Source organism: Lonchura striata, chromosome 1A (genome assembly GCF_050655825.1).
Source record: "Lonchura striata isolate lonStrDom1 chromosome 1A, ASM5065582v1, whole genome shotgun sequence".
Taxonomy (NCBI): domain Eukaryota; kingdom Metazoa; phylum Chordata; class Aves; order Passeriformes; family Estrildidae; genus Lonchura; species Lonchura striata.
In genome coordinates this window covers 5,082,193-5,099,846 of record NC_140741.1, presented here as the reverse complement: position 1 = coordinate 5,099,846, position 17,654 = coordinate 5,082,193, and the positions used below count along the sequence as shown (strand labels likewise).

Genomic DNA, 17,654 nt, shown 5'->3' with positions numbered 1-17,654 from the left:
TGCAGCTATTTGTGTAGTTATGCTGTTCTGATGTTCCTACATTTAATAAATGTGGCTGTGGAATTTGTCATTACCTGCTAATTCCCAGGAATGGTCTCAGTGGATTTCAAGGTTCTGAAGTAAGGCTGGACTGTGCCTCAGAGCCAAAGCCATGCTCATCCTTTAAGCACCATCTGGGCAGATCTGTGGCTGTACAAGAAGTGCTGTACAATTACTGCCCAGTTATTGCTCATGGAGTATTTCGGGACCACAGTCATTGTTTATGCCTTTTGTGACTTATTCTTGTGCTCTTTGGACAAATGCCTTCAGGTAGGGATTCACATACTCTAGCACAAAAACCCCCAACCTTCTCACAGCTTAAATCAAGCTTTTAAGTATTATCTGTATTTTGGTGACCATCACTTAAAAGGCTTGATAAGGGAATGGGATGACTAAAAGATGTCTGCTTCTCTTTCAGACCCAGTCAGAGAATGCATTGATGAGGATGGAAACAAAAAGCGAGTAAGTGCATTGCCTGTTTGGCCATCTGGCTTTTAAGATGCAAAGTTTGTACAAGAACATGAATATCTTCACAGTTAACCTAAAACAAATAACATGGGACAATATCAAGAATGATTTTGGAAGAAGAAAAAGTTGGATTTTGAACTGGTTGGATAACTTTGCACACAGAGGAGGCTTCCTCTAACATTACCTCATCTTGCAGAGTGTTGAATGTTACTGAAGTCAGTGCAGAACCAAAAGTTCTGACAATGTTTGTCTTCCCTGACAACAAAAAATGCATTTTCGTCTCTTGGTGAGAAGACTTCTGGGACAACTACACATGGCCAAATAAAGGTGCACGTGCAGGGGCAACCTCATTGTCCAGCCACTGTCCTTCTGCTGAAATTACAAATACCTTGTCCCTATGGCAATTTTACAGGAAGAGAATTATTGTGTGATAGTTATGTCTCTAGGGAAAAATCATCTCTTTAGCAAGGAAATAAAGTTTCTTGCAGTTTGTTTGAGCAAAAGTTCTCATTAATCATGAGAAAATGCTCAGAAGTGTTAGTAAACTTGTCTGATCTCTCAAAAGCGATCCCACTCTAAGAAATTGGTGTTCCAGATGTTGTAAATGGTTCAGATTCTTCATCTCAGGTGAAATGCCAAGGTTTTTCAGAGTATATGGTACTACATGAATTTAAAAATATTAGCATAAGCTTGTGCCATGTTTTCTAGTAGGGATCAGTTATGAGTTCTACTTGAAGGATTCATCTTGAATTTACAGTTCATTAAAAATATTCCCTTGTGAAGATGTGACTGTGAAGGAAGGGTGTGGCTAATAAGTGAATATGAATTACCTGAAGACAGTAAATATATCAAAGCTACTTTACATAGTTGGCCTCAATCAGCTGGTCAGAACACAGAAAGGCTTTAGCTAAATCAGACACTAAGTATAATCTGATGAATTTGAGGATGACAGCTTAATTAAGAAAAGAAGACCAAACAAACAAAAACTAAACTTGAAAAACTTCTTTATTAAGACAAAAAAAAAAAAATCAGATTTTGTTTGAACTGAATGTGTCTAGGACTCTGAGCTCCTAGAAGCAGACACAGGTATGTATAGATAAGTGCTGGGAAGCCTAAACTTGAATTTCAGACACGTCAGGTTTCATTTTTGGGGGTGATAAACTTAAAGTACAATTTCCATTCTGGCTGAAATGCTTTTAGAAGGAAACAGACTGGGGCTCCAGTCCATATAAAAATGAGCCACAAATTCAAATGACAGCCTTTAGGGGGATTTTGAGTTGCCTATTCTGTCAGCCAGGAAAAATAGGTGTTGGAAGTCACTGTGAGGCCATAGCCTTCTGGAGCATCCCATGGAGCCTCCAAGACAGCATGGAAGTTCCTGCCTCTGTGGTGCAGCATCCTCTGCTGTGCCTCACTGGCTCTAAGGTGCCACTGTTCTGTTCCCCTCTTCCAGCACAGCCCACAAATGAACAAGAAAGAAGAATCAAGGTTCTTCCTTCCCCGATTCAGAAAACACAGGTTTTTATATTGGCTTCATAATCTTTCAGGCGTTGCTCAGAGAATTCTTGCAGGAGGCTCAGGTCCCCAGCTGGGATGTCTGTCATGCACCTGGAAATTGTGGGAACTGATATCCTGCATTTTGCAAGGAAATCTGAGTTCTCAGGATCAAAAATCTCAGCCTAAATCCTATCAGTGTCAGGAATATTATGATTTGTTACTTTTTTGTATTTTGTTTTGTTATTACTCCTACCCTGGAAGTGACTGTAGAAGAAACATTCTTGATTAAGGTCATTGCTAGTAGCAGATCAAATGTGCTGGGTCAGGCCAAAAATCCACCCAATCCCCTCTACTGTGTGGCCAAAAGAGGATCCAGGAAAGCACTGTTAATAAATATGTATGAAAATTTCCTGAACTATCCTAGCCATGAACAATTTGTTACTCAGGGACACCCTGAGCTGCAGGTGGCACCTTTTTGTATTTGCTAATTCTTGACAGTTTTGTCCTCTGTGTGTTTGTTAAGCTATTCTTTGAATCTTTGGAAGTATTTAGTACTCACCAGGCCCAGTGGCAAGGGTAGGTAGCAGGAGTGCCAAACATAGACTATGTAAAGAGCCACTGGTTTAATGTTTTAATTTGGCAGTTGGCAGAATATCAGGACAATTATGATAAATTAGGTTTTTTTTTTTTTTTTTTAATGTATTTAATATTCATTGTTAGTCTTGTTTTGAAATTTAGAAGCAGGCATAAAGGTGGTAAAGAAGTGTAGGTTTTTGTCTTATAATAGTGATATTTCCTCATGAAGTGATCTGTAAAGCAATTTGCATTTCTAGGCTATTTAAAGTGGCAAACCTCATGTTCCTGAGCTATTACCATGGCTTTTCTAGTATTGTTCAGCTCTTGGCTTAAAGAAGAGACAAACAAACAAATAACTTCATCTAAACTGAGAGATAACAGCCAAGGGAGCTGCTGAGGTGCGTGGGTCTCTCTCCTGCAGATGCACAGCAAGACAGAGTGTGCACATCCAGGTCTGCAGGTTCAGAGCTCCCTCAGAGAGGAAGTCTGAGGCTTCCTGCAGTGTCTTGGCAGACTTATCCTTCACAGCTTAGAAACCCAGATTTTGCTTTCCTTTCTGTCCTGCTTTTGCTCCTGCAGTTTCATATCAATTGGGATTTAGGCTCTCTTTGTCTTTAGAGTCCCTGTGTTTTTCTCTGCACTAGAGTTCTTGGGTTTTTTTTTTTTTTAATCCCTCAACTTTTTTTTTTTTTTTTTTTTTTTTTGTTTTAATGTTTTGTGCTTTGCTTTTCTTGTCCAGATCTTAGATGTTTTCTAATAAATGTCCTATTAAAGAGTGAATAAAACCACTTAAATATGTATGGAAGCCATACTTGCACAGCTGTATATGTACCCTTCCAGGTGCTTCCACTTTCAGTAGAGTTGTAGCAGAGACAACTGTAATTAAAAGCCATTCTATCTCGTCCTGCAGAAATACTTTTTCTGTCCTTAAAGCTCCCCTTATTACTTTTTCACAACCTCCTCTAGGCTCAAAAGCCTGAAAAATGTATTAAGCAACTTCCAGTTGCTTTCTCAAAGTCCTGAAACAAAAAACAATTCCAGTAAATTAACCTGTATTTAATATGTAATTTTTTGTGGCTGCAAATCTGGCAGCTCTTGTTTAGACTTGAAGGCATCCTGTAGCTCAGAGCTACAGAGAAATACTTTCAAAATTACAAGAATTATCTGTGAATGATGTTCTTACCTAGGTATTTTTATCCCTTTTTTTTCCTCTTCTATGGTTAAACTGTGAAGGACAGGATGGGAGATGGCCATACCCAGTATCAATTCTCTTTTCTTCCCACATTTCTGCTTGTGAATATCAAGAAGTTGCTACCCAGCTCACAGAAGCACTGGTGCACTTGTACTGGTGTTTCTGGACTCACCTCTGTGGAGAGAGCTCTGGGAAGTGCTGTTTCCCACATTTGGGGGTATTCCTGGGAATGCCCACTTCAGGGATGAGCACTGTTTTAAAACAACCTACTTATGGACTTTCGAGCTCTGCAGGATTGAGGCCAGAGAGCTTAGCTTTCTGCAGATAGGAATCTTGAGGCACTGCACATCTATTCCTGTCATTTTTTTAGTACATAATCCTGGTGCCTTAAAATTCAGACTGTCCTTTAGAAGACAGGTATATATTTTAAATTTAATTCTTTAGCTCTAGAAATCCACTGTGTACATGTAATAACACTGGTCTGGTATATGAACAGTTTCCTTTTGGAGAGAAAGGAGCTGTTTTAAAGTTGTTTAAAGTTTCAGAGTTGTTGATAAAATAACTACAATATTCCACGCTTTCCTAGTTTGGAAAAAATAGTAATTCCTGCTGTGCTCTGACTATCTGTGGCTTATGAAAACTAAAGGATTTGAAATTTAAAGTAAAGTTGAGGGAAATTCTTTGTTACTCTGCTCTCCATGCATGTTGTAGGATGGCTAAGCTCTAACTATAGGTGGTTGGAACAAAATGTCTCCTATTGTAGACTGTTATTTTTAGCTTGGAATTTTAGCCTGCTTCTTAGTGTTTCTAATTTAAACTTTCTCATCCTCGTGAAGTCCTTTATACAGTGCATTCCATTATTTATTTTTGCAAGGCTAATATGAGTAGCACTGCTGCCAGGGTCACTTCACTTTCTGGCTGTAGTTCCGTGACACCAGCCAAACTTTGCATTTTTGGTTTCAATTGTTGCATATCTGTGTTTCCCTCCCTAGCCTGGTGATAAATGGACATTACCAGACCAGTGCCACACCGTGACCTGCTTCCCAGGAGATTACACAGTTCTGGAGAGCCACCACATCAACTGTGAGAGGATGCCAAAGCCTGTGTGTCACAGCAGCCTTCCTGCTGTTAAGGTGGAGGAAACTTGTGGCTGCCGATGGATGTGCCCATGTGAGTATCTGTCTGTGGCTGCCTCTCCCTCCCCATCACCTGAAATGTTTGACCACAAATGTAATGCTTAGTGGAGCTTCTCAGTCACAGAAGTCACCAGGCTGGAGGGCATTGCTGTTTAATTGTTGTACAGATATTTAAGCAAATAATTAGGAGTGTAAGAGCCTAACTGATGCTGGAATGCCTAATGCTACCTGCAAGTTCAGGGCCACTGATGTTTTGCATTAGTGGAGGGACAGTGTTTTATCAGGGAATCTCACACTCCATTTTCAAAGCTGTGTGAGCTGGAAAGGATGAGGTTGTCCAACTTCAGGAGTTACACTACAAAGGTGCTTGCTTGCTGAACTAGTTACCTATTTTATAGCAGCATGATCTGCAATGTGATTCATGGCTGTTGTGTGCTCTTAGACTGCTTTGAAATGGATCACATTAGTGCATTTTGTGCTACAGAAACCTATGAGAAATTTAAAAGGATTCCCATTTTCCTTAAATCTTTTTTTAAATGTTCACGAATAAGTAAAGATTGAGAAATGCAGTTTTATTGCTAACTTGTTTTGTTGTTATTTATATATGAACTTTATCAGCATTTACAGTAAAATATCTGAAGATGCTCCAGTGCTCCAAAGGCCTCCCTCCCTCCCTCGCTGTTTTTCCTGGGAAATTAAATTTGAAGGTCAATGAATAGAAAAAATATTATTTCTCAGCTAGAAGCAAAGTACTGAATTATTAACAATGGTAATTTTCCCCCTTACATGTTTTGCTGGCATTGATTATATTGTCCTTTTTATCCTTTAAGCAAGAGATTTAAAAACATATGAGCCAGAAGCATTAGGTTTTGTTTTGGTTCTTCTGGGATTATAATCTTCCTTGTTTTCCAGTTTTTGAAGACAAGAAAGTGTTTCTAACCCAATAACCAGGAGACTGAGCTGTCAGCTTGCCATTGGTTTATCCTGTGCATATTATTTCTCTGCAGTTTTCCTGTTTCCTGTCTGAAAAACAAAGTCCCTGAGTATCAACTTGTGACATATCTGATAAGGGTGAAAAAGTGTTATTTGGAATCAAATGTAGCACTGTACAGAATATCATGCAATGCAAAGGTTGAACAGTATGTTACAGTCTTTCCACAAACAGTAAAGGGATTTTCCCTGTTTCATTTTTACATAAAATCTATTACTAAATCATATTGAATGTGAATAAATTTTAGGGAAAGGGATTTTTTACAATTTTATCCAAATCTTTTATAATACTTATTGTTCCCAGACAATGATATTGCAAAATATCCTCCACATGTGATGAAGTATTTACCAAAATTTCTTGTCAATGTTTGCTGCGGCATTTGCAATTCATTACCTTCCTGTCTTTCCCAGTTAGTTGGTTCCCCATGCCCACAACAGTTGTGAAGAAACAGTAAAATTTAAAAGGTTTTTACATGGGTTTTTTTTTGTTGTTTATTTTCAGGTGTCTGTATAGGAAGTTCATCTCAACATATTGTGACTTTTGATGGGCTGAATTTTAAGCTGACTGGCAACTGCTCCTACACCTTGTTTCAAGACTTGCACCACGATGTTGAAGTCCTGCTCCATGAAGGGTCCTGCAGAGCAGCACCCAGGATGAACTGCATGGACTCCATTGAAGTGAAGCATCGTGGTGTGGCAGTGCAGCTCTTCAGGGACATGGCAGTAAGCAAACACCATGAATTCATCTGTGCATTGTCTGCTCATGCTGCAGAATTCAGGTTATGGGGAGAAATGTCATCTCTTGATCCAGTTTCAGCCTATTTTTAACATCTCTTCTCCATTTCATGGTACAATCAGTGTTCGCAAAATGAGTCAGACACGTTTCCCCTCTTGTACTCCCTGTTGTGCTGGTGTGCCAGTGTCAAGAACATGGGATTTGGCAATGTGTCCCTGACAGTTCTGCCAAAAAGTCAGGATTACAGACAGGACATACTGCACTCTGATTCCTGTCTTTTGGTCCTTCATTCTATGTTTGGTCCATGGGAGAGTGCCCTGTCCCTCACAGAGCTATGCCTGACTGGCCAGCTGAAGGTCTAGGGAGTTGCTTCTCACTTTGTGTGCAACTGGACCTCAGCATTAGAAGAAAGGGCAGCAAAGTATGCATTACATCTGTTTCATAGGCAGAGAATATTCAAACTCAGCCCATTTTTCAGCCTCTGGCTGCTCAGACATACAGGAGTTGGCCAATTTGCCAAAACCATCTATTCTGACTCATGTAGCAAAACGGAGTGGACCAAAACACCCACACCAAGTTCTGCATGGTGCTGGACAGCCTTGACTTCCACTGAGACATCATTTGAACCTCACAGCATGAGGTTGTCAGTCTGTAAACATGTGGTGTTTACAAGGTCAAGTACTTCTGTATGGTTTTAGACTCAATAGGAACCTTCAGCTGGCAAAATTGTTTCTTATGTCCTGATTCAGTTGGATCTTCAGGTATTTGTCAAGTCAAAATGTGCTTCAATGGTAAAATTGGGTTGATTTGTAACTGCTTGCTGGAACTGATGTGACAACCTCACCTTTTTTTTAAACAGGTGACTATTAATGATGAAAGGGTTCTTATCCCCTATTCCAGCAACTTGTTTGAAATCACTGCCTATGGAGAAATAATGCATGAAATCAAGTTCTCTCTTCTTGGACATAATCTCACATTTACTCCGAGAAACAATGAATTTATTCTTAGACTTAATTCAAAGAGCTTTTCTTCGGGAACAAAAGGGCTTTGTGGTAAGTTTGAAAGTTAGTGCTTTTAATTTGGGCTTGAACTTCTATTTATTTATTGCAATTTGGTAATCTCCAAATCTGTAAACTCTCTGGGTGAACAGGTTCACACTTTTGGGTAATACTGAATATCTGTGTAAGTTTTTCTACTCTCATCCCTAATGTAATAGCTCACTGATGCCCAGTAATACTTCAGAAAGAACAGCAGAGACAGCTTTCTGTTTTTTCATGCTTCAAGTTATCTTTTCAAGAAGATTTGTTCTTTTTGTTTTTGGTATGGGTTTAATTTTAGATTCTTACAAATTCACTGCTGTGTGAAATCTGACCAGTGCTTGCAGTGAAGGTGAACAATTTGAAAGGGCAACTGTTACCTGGGCGAGTTAATTTAATGGTATCCTCAGTGGTGTAATTATACAGAGATTGTACCTCTGTGGCAGAAGCTGTACCTGCTTTAGTGAGGAAATGAGAAACAAGACCTAGGGTGTTTATGACAACAGCTATAAGGAATATCATTAATTCCTCGAGCCGCTCCATCCAGCGTCATCCGCCCCATCCCTGTTTTTTTCCTAGGTTTATTTTAGCACTGATTATTGATAGATTTTTCTTTTTCCCCTTACTCACCCTGCCAGGGCTGTGTGACCAGAACCACGTCAACGACTTCACGCTGCGCAACGGCTCTGCCACGGCCGACAGCGGCGCGTTCATCCAGGACTGGACGGTGGCGGAGCCGGGCAGGCTCTGTGACAGCCGCAGGGAGGACGGGTGCTCCGAGCGCGCGCCCGGCCACTGCCACCTGCTGCTCTCCGACCGCTTTGCCGAGTGCCACAGCATCATCACCCCCAGCATCTTCTACGAGGCCTGCATGGAGAGCAGCTGCTACGAGGAGGAGGCCTGCGAGATGATCACTTCCTACGCGCACGTCTGCAGGGAGTACGGCGTCTGCGTGGACTGGAGAACGCCTGAGATTTGCCGTAAGAGTTTTAGTCTGTGCTAAAACTGATACAGAAATTGCCCCGCTTTGGGAGGTATCATCAGCGTAATACCAGTTTTAGTCTGTTCCCTATCAGCTAAAACTGATACAGAAATTGCCGCTCTTTGGGACGTCTCATCGGTGCAATATTAATTTTTCAAATGTTCCAGATCAATTTTATTGTACAAGTGATGTTGCAGATCTTGTAACCGGTTGGTCACTCACTAAGCTGAATGTTATAAGAGAAGTGTTTCTAGGTAAACTACTAACTGATAAAATTCCAGGCTAGGGGGAAATAAACTGTGAGCAGGTAACCACAGCTTTGTGACAGTACCTGGCTCTGCAGCCACCAAACCTTTGTGGCAGCAGGTTTGGGCTGAGAGTCTGCTAGGCTTCTTTAGCAGCTGATATTGTTGTTTTGATGCAGACGTTGGACAGTCTGAGGTGGACAGAGAAACTCGTAACTTGGACTTGAACTGCTTCCCAGCCCGTCACTCTTATACCTGGCACAAAATAAGACTGTAGAAACCTGAATTGCTGCTAGTAAAATCCAGGGTAAAGAAGCAGAAAGGGCCTTTGCATGGTATCCACAGATGTTTAATCAGCCATGGTGAGATATTCAGGTCCCTGGTACACACACATGGAGAGTCCTGCTTACCCACTCCCCAGGGGCCAGGGGGTCACCATGGTCTTGGGGCAGTACAGATATAAAGGTCAGTCAGGGAATAGGGAGGGAGTGGCTCAGGGACATAGGAACAGACATAGGAAGGAGCCAGTGGGTTTTTAACAGCTTTGAGGGAAGCTTCTTGTGTCTCCCTAACTTAGGGGATGGCCCCCAGGGTCCCCTCATAAGACTTTTATTTCTAACAGTTTCCCAAAATCTGTACATTTCCATCAAAGCTGAAACTTTGGAGAACATGGTGGAAGATCCAGTGTGATTTTAAGTTTCTGCTACAGGGAAAATTGGGGAAATAGCCTCTCTTTGTGCTGTCATTTCTTGCCAGGACATGCCAACTAGGCAGACCTAGCTGTAGTTTGCTTTACAAATCTGATTCTCCTTCTGGCTGGGTTTTGCTTGTGTTTTGGAGGTGAAAAGTTTGTGCTGTGTAGCAGGATGTGAGTATTGCACATTACCAGAACCCAACCAAGGCAAACGAGACACCCACGCTAGAGGCAAAGTCAGACATCTGTTGCTTTGTATACCTTCTCTCCTAAATTTTCATAGACAAATAGTTCTGCTTTCTTTTCCTTTTTCTTTTTTCCTTTTCTTTTTCATTCCTGTTAGGAGGCATACCTAAAGATCTGCCAAAAATGCAAGGCATCATTAAGTACAAGTAAAAAACTCTTGAGGTGGCTTATTCTCCACCTTCTCCTGTTAACCTTTCTGCAGTGATGGTTACAGACACTCAGTCCCTCAGCATGTCTGGTTTAGGTGAGTGCCTTAGATGTGGATGTGTGTAGGAATTTTCTTTCCCAGCCACCTCCTCACAGAGTGTCTTGATGTCACAGTTGGTTTTCTCACCTCCTGCCTCTCTAGTTTCTTGTTGCTTTGCTTTCTTTGCCTGGATACTTTTCATTTCAGAACAGGAGAACCAGCATCCTAAAGACATAATACAAAAGAAAAAAAGTGTAAAACAAATGCTTTTTTTGATGTTTTAAACTCAGACTGAAGGAATGATGGGATAAGAAGTCAGGAATGTGAATGTGAATTTGGCCTAAGCCTCCACTTAATGTTTGAAATATCTTTCCAAGATCATAGGTTATTGAACACAGTCTGTTTGGACTATAGTCCTAGAAAGCAGAGGAAGAACATTGCCAGCCATTTTCCAAATTCAGTGCCTCAGCCAGACTTTGCAAATTGTAATGTCCAAAGCAGGATGTCAGCAGATTGCCTCAATAACTCTGTGCGGTTTTCAAATTCCTATCTGGTTACATGGCCTGTAGAAGGATAGATAAAGAGTTGGTCATTTTAACACTAATTGTGTAAAAGTCTTAAGTGTCCTAACAATATCATTATCGTCCCTCTTCCAGCAAATGCCTGTATGTAACTGACAAAAATTTAAATTGTCAACATTTGATGTATCCAAGTTGCATTAATGACTAAATAGACACTACAACTTAATAATCATGCTATACCACTATATGTTTAATATCAGTAGCACAGTTCTGGATTGCCTTGCTTTCCTCCTCCCAGTCCACTGAATCCCTGTCATTCTTGTAGAATCTCACTTGAGGTTTTGTCATTCCATGTTGGGACATTCAAGGCAGTACAAATCCTTCCTGATTACTCTGCCTGGGTGAGTGAATATACTCTTTGGAATTCAGATGTATTCAACCTGGAAAAGAGAAGGCTTCAAGGTGATCTTGTTGTAGCCTTGCAGTACCTGAAGGGAGCCCACAGGAAAGATGGAGAGAGACTCTGGACATGGGCCTGGGGTGACAGGAAAGGGGGAATGGCTTCACACTGACTGAGAGCAGGTTTAAATTGGATATTAGAAAGAAATTCTTCCCTGTGAGGGTGCTGAGGCCCTGGCACAGGTTTCCCAGGGCAGCTGTGGCTGCCCATCCCTTGAAGAGTCCAAGGCCAGGCTAGATGGGGCTCTGAGCAACCTGGGCTAGTGGAAGGTGTCCCTGCCCATGGCAGGGGGTTGGAACAAGATAATCTTTCAGGTCCAGACCAAGTAATTTTATGACTATATGCAATAATTTGCTTTAACATGGAAAGGGTTAATGCTAAAGACTTATTTTTCTGTCACCATGGACTGCTAGAAGAGTATGTGTAGACAGTTTAGCTGATGAATGTTTTCTTCTTTGTTTGGGAGCTCAGGTTTTCTCTCAATGTTTTTTTGTCAGGGGACTGAAAGAAAGTTTTATAAACCTCACAGCAGTCACAGGCTGGGAAATAAGAAACATTTTTTCTAATTGAAGCTGTAGAGAAAAATAGACTTAAGGGAATACACAGTATGGAAGCTGTGTCCATAGGTTGTTTGAATAGCTGTGGCCCTAATTTTGTGTTTGCTTTTAGAGACAATATCCTCACATTTGTGAGCACATCAGTAAAAACTTTGTTGTCTTACAGGGCTATGCAGCTTTCCTTGATTCAATTAATTATGTTAATAAGACAATTCAGTTAAAAAGATGCAGAAATCCAGCAGGCTTAGTTTTGAAGAACCAAAATGTTCTGTTTGTTGGCTCTCTTTAGTTGTGTGGGAACAATGCAGCCTATCAATTAAAAAAAAAAAAAAAGATATCTTTCTTCAATGCTTTACTCTGTCCTGGCTATCTCTTAACCATGTACTGTTACCATACACATAAGGATCTAAATTCTTGTCTGTAGCCCAGTGTTGGAAACAAAATTTGACAAGTGAGCACTCACCTAAACCAGTGTATCACTGTTGGGATGAGTCATATGTTGCTGCTGATAAATGTGGCCTGAAAATGTGGTTTGTTGATTTGTGCTGCAAGGGGTCAGATCCATTCATTGGGTGATGACTTTCTAAAATTGAAAGAATTCTGAAGAAAGCTAGATAGGAAAGACTGGTTTTCATTTCTTTAGATCTCTTAGATAAAGGTGGTGTTTTCTTCTCTGTCTTGCTCAGCAATGAAATGTGCCTCACATCTGACGTACAACCACTGCCACACAGCCTGTGTGAAGAGCTGTGAGAATAATACCAAAGTCAGTGTCTGCAAGGATTATCCCACGGAAGGCTGCTTCTGCCCAGAGGGAAAGGTGGTTTTTGGTGACAGCTGTGTTAGTGAAGAAGTCTGCACTCAGTGTGTCAGCGAGGATGGCACACACCACCAGGTAACTACATGCACAGCAACCTCTGGCAGTGGATGGGATTCACAGCTTTGAAAGTAAATCTATTTTCCCTTTGGATACTTTATTTTCTATCTTAGTTCCTCCTAATCTGCTGGCTGTCAGCCCCATTTAGCTCCCCTAGTGTGAAATTGGCTGGGACTGGATATAAAGATCACAACTGGGATTGTACAGACCTGGCAAGGCATGACAATTCCATGTGGAGGGGTGTGTAGAGGAAAGAGAGGAAGAGTGATGGCATAAGTGAATATTTACCAAGATAAATGTCTCCATTTAGCAGACTTTTACTAGTAATGACAATTTAATCATAAATCCTTTACTTAAAATGTCTTGTATTGTCTTTGCAAAGCTCACTGAAATCCTCATGAAGGGCAGTGGAGAGACAGGCATCAAACTCTTCTCTCTGTGACCAGGGACAGGTCACAGAGCTGGGTCAGGGGAGGGTTAGGGTGGGTATCAGGGAAAAGGTTCTTCCCCCAGAGGGTGCTGGGCACTGCCCAGGCTCCCCAGGGAATAGTCACAGCCCCAAGGCTGCCAAAGCTCCAGGAGCATTTGGACAGTGCTCCCAGGGATGCACAGGGTGGGATTGTTGGGGTGTCTGTGTGGGGCCAGGAGCTGGACTCGATGATCCTTGTGTGTCCTTTCCAATTCATGTATGAAATATTTCCAGTGATTGGTAGTGAGTGGTGAGACCAAGTCAATCTTTTGTCAAGTGGTAGTTTGTCTGTATATATATATAATTTTATTTTTTTTTGAGGAGAATTATTCCTTCAATGAAATTAATCATTTTGGTTTTACTGAAAATCCACTTTGCTTAGTTAAGGCAGCCCTCTCTGTGGCAGCATGGGATTGGGAAAAGTGTGGATGCTGGGTGCCAGACTGCAGTGAAAGACACTGTTGATTCCAGCATCACACAGTGGGTGTGTCCCCTGGTCCCCTGTTCCAAGTAGCAGGGGTGGTTCCTCTTTTCTCCCAGCTACTCAGCTCTTAGAGTTTGCACATACATCAGTCAGCCCTCTTCAATCCACGTTTTTGCTATAGGATTCGAAGGAGAAGGGACTTTAATTGCAGTGTTTTATGGGCTTTAGTTCCTTCATGAGATTTTTGGGGAGGATCAGCTCATGTAGCCATTTTGCCTCTACATCATTGCAGGCTTAGCTTTGTGAGCAATATAATAGACCCTTGGGTCAGTATTTCCTTGAACTCCTTTTTTTTCTGGTGTTCATTCCTCTGTTCTTTTCTACCCTGGATTGTGTTTGGGCTTATGGGATTTTAGTCCCAACACTCACAGGGTGGCTTAAAGGCTTAAAACATGTAACTATCTTTGAGCATAGGTGCAGTATGCTTAGATTTGTCCTTTCTTTTTCCTTCCTGTCTCTAAAGGGATCAGCAGGGTGTTAGTTTTAAACCATGCTCCAGAGTTTTCCAGAGGAAAGCTTTTTTTTTTTTTTTTTTTTTTTTTTTTTTTTTTTTTTTTGTGGCATCCTGACCTGCTCTACATGTTCTCACCCAGAACCTGGATTGGTTGTGCAGGTTAAAATGTCTGATAATGCAGCCTTCCACTCTTACCTCACTATTCACATGGGTGTTAAATAGTTCTGTGTGGATGACTTTGGCTGTAGCTTTAATATCATTGATTTCCACTCTCCTGTGAAGGAGCAGTGATTGAAAAATTATTCTCTTTACTGGTGGTTTCTGAATGTGCTCATTGCCCCCAGGTAGTCACCACAGTAATGTTTGGTGTTAGAGGTGATACAGTGCTTTTCCAGCCCTCAATCCACTGCAGAGTCAAGTGATGACACTCCAAATAGTCTTAATATAAAAATATGCACTATTTATTTCTCTTGTTGAAGAATTAGGGAAATTCAACACAGAGAAATAAATAGTGCATATTTTTTAGTGTATAGGAAATTCTTCTCTGTGTTACTAATTAGGGAAAGCAGACACTTCTCTGTATTTCCCAAAATAATGCTGTTTCCCTTATTATCACTGAACATGCAATCATGGTATGTAGTAGTACCAGTCCACTGTTACTCACAATAGCCTGCAATTGCATTTATATCTGAGAATTTTTGATGCTTAAAACAATAGAAATTCCTTGTCCCATCCATTCATTCTTTACATCTTTTGCTAAATTGGCACATGACAGTCATTGCAGAATCATGTGTCCCCTTAGTTTTTTACTGTTAACAGAGCAACTAACCCTTCATAGATAAATTGTCATAAATTTTCTGATTTCCCAGGTTAATGTTACTCATCCTCACCCACTCCCATCCTCCCAATCCCATCATACCAGAGCATGGGATTGCTGTGTAACACTCTGTTGGGGTTTTTCCTTCAGCACATGGAAACATGGGTTCCTGAGAATGAGCCCTGCAAGATCTGCACGTGTCTTGATAACAAGAGGATAAACTGCACGCTCCGACCCTGCCCGACTGTCCAACGTAAATTCAGTATTATTCAATATTATTAATTCATATTATTCAAATTTAGCTCTGTGATTGGACTTGAATTGATGTTCTGGTTCCTGGCTTCCTAGTTCTTATGCAGACTTGTTTCATGGATGTTTTCTCCAGCTGTCCAGTGTGGTCCGTGTGAAGTCACTCGCCTGCGCAAGGGCCCTGGCCAGTGCTGCCCTGAGTATGAGTGTGGTAGGTTCTTGTAAACTCTTGGAATCTTCTTGTTTTGTACATTTACCAGATATTATTATTAAGATACACAGTCCCTTAAAAAAAATTATTAATTCAGTGCTGCATTTTTGATACCATTGAGTTGTTGTACAATCATCCATGTGGAAAACCAGACAGCTCCTAAGGATATGAATTTCCATTCGCTTCCAACTTTGTCTCTCTTTCTGTAGTAGAAGAAGAAGGGAATGGAGCAATTTTTTTGTCTAAATGACATTAGAATGGTTTTTATCTCAAGCATTTATTTTTGCATCATCTATATTTACCTAATAAATACAACATTAGAACCTTAATCCCCATAACCCAAGCTTGAACTCTTCTCTGAGCTATTTTGAAAACAAACTTTGACCTGTTGAACTCTAATGTACTTTGTATTTTAAGACAGCAACTGAGTGTGAGTTTAATGGGGATGTGCATGTGTGTGTGTGTGTTTTCTTGAGGACTAAGTAGGTGTGGTTTTAAACACTCTGAATTTCTGCTCTTAGTGTGTGACCTGGTTTCCTGTGATTTGCCTCCTGCCCCTGTCTGTGAGTTTGGCCTGCAGCTTGCCCTGACCAACCCCGGAGAATGCAGACCAAATTACACATGTGGTAAGATCATTTTTCCTAGCAGGGAGTGACACTGGAACACTGCATTTGAGCAACACTGACAACTTCCTTTAGACATTATTTCCCCCCGCCTCTGAAAGGTTTAAGTTTGGTGCCAATGGACGTTTAATGATTTCCCAGACTTGGCAGAAGTGTATTGCTGGCACTTGGAGTGCACTTTCAAATTAAGGGCAAGAGAAACACTTTACTCTTGGACATGTGTTCTCTGACCCTGATGCTTATTTTATAAATCTTGTTTGTGTATGAGACAAGAATTTTTTTTGGCAGGGCAGAAGCTTTTGAGTTCCCGAACCAGAGCCTTTTATATCTGCATTACTCCTCAGGTTTTAAGCACATTTATAACGTTTTGAGGCGGTGATTAATGCCTTGCTGCCAGAGAACTATCCTGTTCACTGGCAGTACTCTGAAAATCCGTGAGCTTGACATGGTGTCCACCTTTTCCTGCCAGCCTGCAACAGGGAAATGTGCAGCTCCACCCCAAACCTTTCCTGCCCGTCACACCGGACGCTGACCCTTGTCAAGACCGAGTGCTGTGACAAATACGAGTGTGTCTGCAGCTGTAGGAACTCCACAGTGAGCTGCCCTCTGGGCTATCTCTCCCAGTCTCTCACCAATGACTGTGGCTGTGTATCAACCACCTGCATTCCAGACCGGGTAAGGGAACTGAAATGTCTTTTCCATGGATGAGAGTGTCTTTTCCACATAGAGCGGCAGCACCAGAGCAAGCAGGCAGCCAGCTAGATATGAATTAAACACCCAATGAGACTGCTGGAAGTGATGCCAGGGCACTTTTAATTTGCAAGTGCCTGAAAGAAACACACTATTAATTCATACTGTTGCTTCTTTTATTACAGTAATTTATTTTGACATACAGTAATTTAAATTGGCAAACAGTCAATTTTTTGTAAATTTAAAATAATATGAAAAACCATTTGAAATTTAAAGGTTACTCAAACATCAGGAATTTCAGAGGTGATTTTTGTTCTCAGGTAACACTTCGGGAGCACTACAATTACTATATATTCTTCCAATCCCATACTAAATTTATTGGCGTATTTGGTACACCTTAGACCTAAAATTCCGTGTGCTCATTGATTACCTTTGTCTCTGTCTGAGAAGGTGTTGTGTCTTTTAAGAACTATATCAGCACTTTTAAGTTTTTGCCAAATTATGACTCTGCAAAAGCTTCACCAGGGTATATTTTTCTTATTTTGCCAACCTTTTATTAATTTGTTACATTATGTTAACCTTTAAGATAAAGTTGCTTAGAGGAGAGGTTGCAGGGCAATGTAACTGTGTCATTGAACCTGGACATAGGGTTACCCTGTCTTGCAGTACAGGGCACCTACCTTTTATTGTCCATTTCTAAGTAGTTCATGACCTTGCATAATTTATTTGATGTCTCTGAGGCTTACTTGCTCTAGCTATAAAAATAAATGTTCTCTCTTTAATACCAAGCTGTAAATTTACTAATAGGAAGTTCAATATAAGGGATGGCTCTGCTTTAAAGGGATAGCTGTGTTGGCCAGAGGATACAAGAGGATGAAAGCTTTTAGCTCCAAGTAGGATCTCTTCAGATCAGATGGTTTAGCTGAAAGTTTTGTCTTCAAGGCTCCTTCTAGGGGACTTACTATTTATTATCCCTAAATATTGTGTCACATTATACTTACAGGGAAACTGAGACCCTAGGCAACTCCACCAACTGCAGATAAAACTCTACAGTTTATTTTCTGTAAAACAGTAGCTTTGTTTGTACGTTTTTCCTTTCCTCAACAGGCTGGCAACAATTTTAAGATCTGTAGCATTTCAAAGGGATTAAAAATATTCAACAGAATTTTGGTTGGTTTCACACCTTAAAATGCAGCCTTTTGGAGCCAGCAATGTGCCCT

General features: G+C 40.9%; 1 protein-coding gene across 3 annotated transcripts in view; it reads left to right on the top strand.

The window, feature by feature from the left end:
* VWF (von Willebrand factor) overlaps positions 1 to 17,654 on the top strand; it is a 130,038-nt gene that overhangs the window by 90,889 nt on the left and 21,495 nt on the right. For all 3 annotated transcript variants that reach the window (XM_085568519.1, XM_021540069.2, XM_085568520.1), the window contains 10 exons: positions 458 to 501; positions 4,765 to 4,942; positions 6,401 to 6,621; positions 7,494 to 7,686; positions 8,310 to 8,651; positions 12,250 to 12,455; positions 14,812 to 14,914; positions 15,047 to 15,121; positions 15,643 to 15,747; positions 16,214 to 16,419. In XM_085568519.1, coding sequence (XP_085424645.1) covers positions 458 to 501; positions 4,765 to 4,942; positions 6,401 to 6,621; positions 7,494 to 7,686; positions 8,310 to 8,651; positions 12,250 to 12,455; positions 14,812 to 14,914; positions 15,047 to 15,121; positions 15,643 to 15,747; positions 16,214 to 16,419 — 1,673 coding nt within the window. The remainder of the gene's footprint in view (positions 1 to 457; positions 502 to 4,764; positions 4,943 to 6,400; positions 6,622 to 7,493; positions 7,687 to 8,309; positions 8,652 to 12,249; positions 12,456 to 14,811; positions 14,915 to 15,046; positions 15,122 to 15,642; positions 15,748 to 16,213; positions 16,420 to 17,654) is intronic.